Source organism: Hakea prostrata, chromosome 1 (assembly GCF_041222555.1).
Source record: "Hakea prostrata isolate BN-2017 chromosome 1, UWA_Hpros_2, whole genome shotgun sequence".
Lineage (NCBI taxonomy): Eukaryota > Viridiplantae > Streptophyta > Magnoliopsida > Proteales > Proteaceae > Hakea > Hakea prostrata.
This window is the reverse complement of record NC_142600.1, coordinates 42251028-42259379: the sequence shown is the minus strand read 5'-3', so window position 1 is coordinate 42259379 and position 8352 is coordinate 42251028. Positions and strand designations below refer to the sequence as shown.

Sequence of the window (8352 nt, the reverse complement as noted above, 5' to 3'; positions counted from 1 at the left end):
ACTAAAGTCTCCCTGATCTTCCAGCGATGAAACACTTTCAGCAATAAAATCCGCCAGGACTTGTGCCTTTATTGCGGTTCTGGGTCTATAGTCAATATCATGCTCTATTAATTCTACTGCCCAAGACAACATTCTCTTGGCAAGGTCAAGTTTATGCAATATTTTCTTTAAATGCCAGTTGGTTAGAACAATAAGTGGATGGGCCTAAAAATAGGGCCCGGAGCTTTCGGCCGCTATTACCAAAGCTAAAACTTGTTTCTCAAATTATGGGTATCTAGATTCTGCATCTAACAATGTATGACTTACAAAGTAAATAGGATTTTGAATTGTACCTTCTTCTTGAATCAATATAGCACTCATTGCTGCCTTTGAAGAGGATAAGTATATCTGTAAAGCTTCTCTTGGTACTGGTCGAGATAAGACTGGTGGACTAGTCAACCTTCTTTTTAGCTCTTCAAATGAATTTTGACAGTCCTCTGACCATCTGAATTCATTGAGTGCATTCAGATTCTTCAACGCCTTGAAAAAAGGTGCACACTTATCTCCAGATCTGGATATAAATCTGCTTAAAGCCGCAACTTTCCCTGTCAAACTTTGAATCTCCTTCATATTGCTGGGTGGTGACATATCCGGAATGGCCTTAATTTTTTTCTGGATTTGCCTCAATACCCCTTTGTGTGACCATATAACCCAAGAATTTTCCAGATGAAACTCCAAACGCACACTTCTCAGGGTTAAGTCTCATTTTATTCTTTCTAAGTACGTCAAAACATTCCTTTAGATCAGTGAGGTGATCAAATTTGAATTGACTCTTTACTAAAAGATCATCAACATAAACCTCCATATTCCTCCCAATCTGATCAGCAAACAACTTATTCATTGCTCTTTGATATGTCGCCCCGGCATTCTTCAATCCAAAAGGCATAACCTTGTAACAATAGCTTTCACGATTTGTCATAAATGACGTATGAGGTTGGTCCTCCTTTTTCATAAGGATATGGTTATAACTTGAATAGGCATCCATAAAACTTAGCATTTTCTAATCTGAAGTGGCGTCAATCAACTGATCAATCCACGGCAAAGGATAACAATCCTTGGGGCAGGTCTTGTTCAAATCAATATAATCCACGCACATTCTCCATTTACCATTGTGCTTCTTCACCATTACAACATTTGCTAACCACTTGGGACACTCAATTTGCTCAATAAACTTTGATTTCCTGAGTTTTTCAACTTCAATTTTGATTGCATCATGCTTTTCTGACGAAAAATTCCTCCTTCTTTGCTTCACAGGTTTAACAGTACTGTCTATCCAGAGACAGTGTTCCGCAACCTCCTTGCTTAGCCCTGGCATATCTTGGGCTGACCAGGCAAAGACATCTGTATTCATACGAAGAAATTCTTTCAACAAAACTTTATCCTGAATGCTCTGATCAGCCCCAATCATGGTCCCCTTCTCCGGATCTTTGAGGTCAAGAGAAAATTTCTCCAATTCCTCAACTAGTTCTCCTCTTTGAATTTTCTCCTCGTCTTTATTATCCATAATTTTAATAGTAAGGGCAAGAGCCTTACCTTGTGATATGGAATTTTTCAAAAAGGTTGTATAACTTTGCCTCGAAGTCTTGTGGTCAGACTTGCATCCTCCAATGCCTCCTTTGGTTGGAAATTTCATTTTCAAATGCCTTGTTGATACCACAACACCAATAGAATTTAGAGTTGGTCTTCCCAGAATTATATTGTATGACGAAAGATTTTTTATCAACAAGAATTTGTTAACCGTAGTCACCATTTGTGGATGCGTTCCTAATGTTATTGTTAACTCCATAGTTCCTTCTATAGAAGTAGACTCCCCAGAAAACCCAAATAACCTTGCTCCACAAGGTTTTATCTTCACAATATCCAACTTCAACAGTTGAAAGGCTTCATAAGACATGATGTCCACAGAAGACCCCATATCAATCAAAACTTTGTGAATGTCTCTGTTTGCCACCTCAATAACAATGACAATTGCATCATCATGTGTTTCCTGAATTCCACTCATTTCCTCCTCCATGAAGATTATTTCCTTCATCTTCTTAATTCTTTTACGAATGACATGAGATTCAACAAAATTCACATACCTAGCATGCTCCTTAGACTTTGAAACTGAATTAAAATTTAAACTCCCCAATATGATCATAACAAGAGACTGCTTTTGCTAAACTCTTTGATTTTCCTGACCTTTGGTATTTTCATTTGGAGAATTAGTGTCACATCCACCCAGCTGGTACCCCATCTGGAATACCCGGGAATGTGATCCACATTCCAAGGATCAAGATTCGTAGGTCCATGCATCCCACATACACAATGACATAATCATGAACAATAATAATCAAGGTAAAAACAACTAATACTAAGTATCATGAATAAGGTAAGGTTAAATAAATCGGAGTGCGGAAAACAAATAATATTAAAGTGTGAACATAATCATAAAGGTGAGAGAAGGTGTGATAACCACCCTCTCAGAGCAGCGGAAAAGAAGTGTGATAAAGTTAGTTACATGTCCAAGTATCTAAAAGATAAATCCAAACAAGTTAATTACAGGTCCAAATACTCCATAAATACACCAGGGAAATGGGGTACTAAGCTAGGGTTTCTTCTACTCTAATAATAGTCTCCTCAATGGTACGGATGAAGAAAACCCAGCTCTGCCGCTCCCACACAACCGTGGGGCTAACCCTAGTGCGAATAGTAATCCTCCTCGGCACCAACACTCGGATCTTCACAGATGCCACTACCCGAAGGGTAGTATGCGGAATCATAGTCCATCTTGAAGGGGGTGCCATCATAATCTTTGGTACCTGTAGGATAATATAAAAACATTTGTACAAAAGGAATGAGTTCGAAGAACTCAGCAAGGTAATTATTCCATAATTAGAAGTCATACACATACAAAACATAACATAATGCAATGTGATATGGAACATATGATGCAAATATGATTCTAACTCTATTTCTGCCGATCGCCTTGAACCGTAGTTTTCCGCACCGAACTCCTCAGATCTGATTCAATCTGGTTTCCTCTTTGTTCGATCAACCTCTCACTCCTGAAAGAAACAGAACACCAGTAAGAAACGGAGCCGATCGTCTTGATCGGCGTCTCGTCTCCGACGATCTAATCAGTATGGTGAAGATGATGTTTCAGAGCTCTCTGGAGCTTCTAAGGTGCTTGTAATGGAGTTCAATCAGAGTGAGTTTAGAGTTTGGTTGATTCTAGAGACTTACCTTCTTACGAATCTTCCCTCGCTTTTATACTAGCTTTCCCGCTTATAACACTTTTTCAATCACAACCATCGGATCATCGCTCCTCTTTGAACGTCGCTGATCATCCTTCTTTTATCTCTCAATCGAACCCGGCTAAGATTGGTTTGGCTGGTATAAACCGGCAGTGGATATTTTAGTCACAACATAAGCCCCCAAGCCTACTGATCAGGTTGAACTTATATGAGACTCTGATCAGTAGGTTTAATCCTTTCTGTCAAAATCATACAATATTCCCTGCTCAGCCATTACGCCTTTTCACAGATAATCCTTGATTTCTTCAAAACTTTGATGCCAAATCACCATATCATTATTAACTTGAAAGTCGATTTATGACCATGTCCCTTATGAAATTATGTCCTCTGCAATGGTTGAATATAATATTTGAACTGCCTTGCGTAATCATTATATTACTGTACTCAGCCCCCAAATTACCTTAAAGCCGGCCGAAATCACTTTCCTGTCAAACTTTTTGTGAATTTTCAAATATAACTTTCCATCTTCCTTAACGTTATCGCCACTTGATCATTAATTTCGTCTTTTTCCCATGTATTGATTTCGTCTTTTTCCCATGTATTGATTTCGTCTTTTTCCCATATATTACCATCATATTATTCCCTTACCTTCTCATACATCATCCTCATTCTTTTCAACTGCAATTTTCATACGTTCACCGATTGATCCCACGCGTCGGTTACGAAAGGTACTGACCATTGATTTTGGACCATCGTGCATTTCCCCCTCCTTTCAAGAAATCTTCCCTCATTCTTTATATATATCTGTCAACTGTCAACTGTCAACTGCTCCCTTCCGTACTTTGCTGTCCTTCTTCGTGAATATCAAACATACCAATCCGCCATTTTCTTTATCACTCCTTTTCAAATTTTATCTTTCAGGTTTTCTTCTTCTTCCTTTCTTGTCTCCGCCATGGATCCTGCTTCCAACCCTTCAATACCCAGTACCTCTGCTCAACCTGATATACCTTAAAACGACGAGCGGATGAAAGACGTATCTGGTATTTCCTCCTCTCAGCATAATCCTTCAGACTGGAAACCTGTTCCATATGCTCACGATGAAGCCATCCTTATTTACACTCCTGTCAATATGTCTAGAGAGAAAATGGACCCAAAGTATGCTGGTCCCGAGTGGTATCCCACCAAAATAAAGAAGTCCCATCTGGACTCTTATTTTGAAAGTTACCATTTCCCTTCCGATGCCAGAATATGGGTTCCTGGCTCTTCCAACCGTCCCTACTCAGTTGACCCAGGAGTTATCACCATTTACCTTGATCATCTTGACTCAGGCTTTAGAATCCCCATAGTTCAATCTTTATTGGACTACTATCATGTCGGCCCTTCTCAACTTACTCCAAACAGTTGGAGACTAGTTTACTGTTTTTTGCTTTTATCCTCCAGATGAATCGTACCCCATCTGTTGACCTTTTCAGATATTATTACACCCTGAAAGTATTTTGCAAACGCGGATACCTTCATTTTTCCAGAAGAACCTGCATTTTGAATGAACTGGGAAGAGAATCCAAAATTTTCATTGATTCCTCCATTCCCCACGACAACAAGCAATGGTGGGAAAAGTATTTCTTCTGTGCCATTCCAAATCCAAACTTTCGGTCTCAATGGTGCTTACATTCCTTGGAATCCTTATCCCCTCTGAAAGTGCGTCCTGAACTTACTGAATATGACTGAGTAACTTGGAGTATGATTCCCACCGAAACTCCAATAGATGCAGCCAAGTTGAAAACAGATGCAGGTCTCATCAGTCACGGCCTTTTTCCAGGTAAAGATAGTAACAACTGTATATCTTTCTTTCCTTTCCCCTTACTTTCTCTCTTTTTTGTAATCTCTATTCATCATCATATATTTTTATCATCAGAAATAGTTGCTCGTCTGGTCCCTAGTGTTGCTGATCTCCGAAGAATTGTTTCAGAAGAAAAGAAATCCGACTCCAGGGTTACCAAACCCTCCAAGAAAGGAAACACATTGCCTGTCACCCTTCAAAAAGAAAAACTGTTGAAAAAGATTCCCCTGGTCGATCCAGGCTCCAGAAGATACCGCCAGAGAAAATATGGATGTTCAAATTGTGAAAACTGTTGCAAGTAAGACCCCTGGTCCCAAGATGAGGACCTCTAGAACTTCCAATACACTGAGATGTAGACTTAGGTCCACAGGTCCAGTTTTCGACCAGGGTTCGTCTGGCTCAAAGAAGAAGAAGAAAAGAAAAGAATTCCATACTGCTCCTACAGAAGTCCCCGCTGAAGAAAATAATCCACGTGAAGAAATTCCTACCACCACCGAGGTTGATGCTGAAGAAAATAGAGAAAGCTTACTGTCACACACACCAACTGATTTACCCCACGATACTTCTATCTTCCCAGAAAAGATGGTTGAGGATGAAGATCGAGGTAAGGACTTTTTTGACTATTCTTCTGATCATCTGAAGAGAATTGCTGAAGACATATTAATACATGTTGCAGGTGATATTATTGAGGAAATAGCTGACCAATTGTATGATGTAAATGTTGATGTGCCTGTCTCTCCCTTGGATGTTTCTGCCAAGGATCATGTAAATGAACCCTCCGTTTCTATTTTACCTTTATCCATCCCTATGTTGGATGTTGTTGCCCCAGATACCAATGTTCCCCCTTTTGAAGAAAATGATCAAGATGCTCCTACCTAGGAGGAAAATAATCAGAATATTCTCCCTCCCGAGGAAATTCATGAAGTTGTTCCACCAGAGAATAATGCTGCCCCACCTGAAGCTCTTATGATAGTTGATCCTCAGAATGGTCATGAAGATCAAGAAAATATCATCATGCAGACTGGCTCAAATGATGCTGCTGTAAATGTAAATCCTGAGAACATTCTCGAGATAGCTAACCTCCAACCAATCCCTGACCAGCCTGATGACACCATGAGCATTGCTGACTCTGGAAATCCTTTCCACCCTGAGTGGTTTTTAAAAGAAAATCATACGGCCAGCCGCAATTGGGAGGCTGCCAGAGAGTGGGGCACAAAGGGCAGAATCCCCCGTGACAAGAAAGAAACTGCTCAAATGTCTGACTCTGATCTTTATTCACACGGGTGGGGGTAAGAAATAGACCTTCTTCCCATTCTTTTATTTAGAATTAATTTACTATTGATCTAATTATTTATATTATTTTTAATATATATTGGTTGATCTACATATGTTTTGGGGCTGCCTTCAATGCATTTTCTGAAGTGTTGGAGAGAGAAAAAACTTTGTCCCAGGAAAATGATGAACTAATCAAAAGGAATTTCAAACTGGTCAATGAGGTACAAGATCTTCGGAGAAAATTGGACTCTTCAGAGAGAAAATTAACAGATGCTGAGCTCAGAGAGATTGATTTGATGAATGACCTTGATAGCTTACACACTAACTATGAACTTTGCTCTGATCATTGTGCTGAATTGTAGGAAGAGATTTCTATGTTGAGAGATGCTGTTTTGAATTATAGGAATGAGCTCCTTCAGCTCGAAATGTTAAAGAATGATGCCCTTGACAGGGCCAGGATTGCCACAGATGAAAGAGAGGATTTTAAAGGAAAGCTAACCAGAGCCTTGGTCTGGTCTCAAAGTATTGAGGAAGAAAAGAGTGAACTTCAGGAAAAGTTCAATGAGATTGAAAAGCTGAATACAACTTTAAAATTGGCTCAAGAATACCATGTGAAAGCTTTCAGCTCAATTTTACAGGAAAAGTCTGCCTTAGAGGATAAAAATGATGGTTTGGGATTGAGACTCAGTGAGATGACAGCAGAAAGAGATAATCCTGATGCTTCTCTTAGTTTGGTTTCTAAAGAGAAGGAAAGTCTTCATGTTCTCCTGGATGAAACTTTAAAATTCAAAACTTTACTGCATGAAGACTTAGAAGCAAAGAGAAGACAGTTTGAAGTTGAGAAGAAAAGAATACAAAGTGAAAATCAGATAGTCTTAAATTCAGTTACTTCCTCAGTGAAGAAATTGGAGATAATCCAACTTTCATCGGATTTTGCAAGAATATGGTAAAGGATTGCTCTGATCAAATCTTTTCAGGGAATCCTCAAGATTCATCCTGACTTAGATTTCAAACTGTTATCTCCAGAATTTCTCCCATCCAGAACCTTTTTTGATCTTAGGAACTTGAGATACCCCAACTCTGATAGCTCATCAGAAGATGATTCTGACAATGATATTAGTGAGTTTTCCAGCTCTGGCCAAGACCATTCTGGCCATGATTTAGATAACAATGATGATGATAACTCACCTGTTCAAAATGATAAAGAGACTGCTGCTAATGATACTGTTGATGTTGATCCATCTGGTAATGTTGCAAATGTTGATCCGTCTGCAAAATCACAAGTTTGAAGAATACACTCTTTTTGTTTATGAACTTACCTTTTCCCTCTTTGTTTACCTCCTCTGTATACGAGGTTTTTGAACTTGTAAATCTTTTATATTAATGAAATTTTCTTCTTTTCTTTCGCTCTTTTTGGCTTTGACAGAATAGTATCTTTTGTAATGCTGGCTATCATCTTCCATCCAACTCATAATTGATTAGATGTTATATATCTCTGATCAAACTTTGTATTTTTCATTGACTTCTGCTGAAATACTTCTGAAGAGAAAATATTTGATAGAAACTTTAATACCTGATCAGATACCTTGAGATGATGATTAATAGAAAATCTTTGAACTTTGATAAATAGTCTTCCATGTAACCTGATCCTTGAGTTATTTTATTGATTAATTCCGTTGTTCTCGATCCGAATGCTGCCTTAGAAAGATGGCTATGGGAGCCTGACTTCGGAAAGTCGGGATCATCGTCGGAAGGAGTGATCCAGGATCATCCTCGGAAGGAATGATCCGTGATTAGCTTAGCATGACCTGGCTACATGAGCCTGACTTACGTAAAGTCGGGATCATCCTCGGAAGGGATGATCTGTGATGAGCTTTGGAAAGCATGACCAGGCCTCGGAAGCCTGGCTACTTGAGCCTAACTCACGAAGAGTCGGGACCACCCTCGGAAGGAATGATCCGT

General features: G+C 39.2%; 1 protein-coding gene across 1 annotated transcript; it reads right to left on the bottom strand.

Moving 5' to 3' along the window:
- Positions 1–1039: 1039 nt before the first annotated feature.
- LOC149028987 (uncharacterized) lies at positions 1040–2071 on the bottom strand. The gene has a single exon (XM_089138657.1). The coding sequence runs from the start codon at positions 2069–2071 to the stop codon at positions 1040–1042; it is 1032 nt and encodes a 343-aa protein (XP_088994783.1).
- Between the last annotated feature and the right edge of the window lie 6281 nt (positions 2072–8352).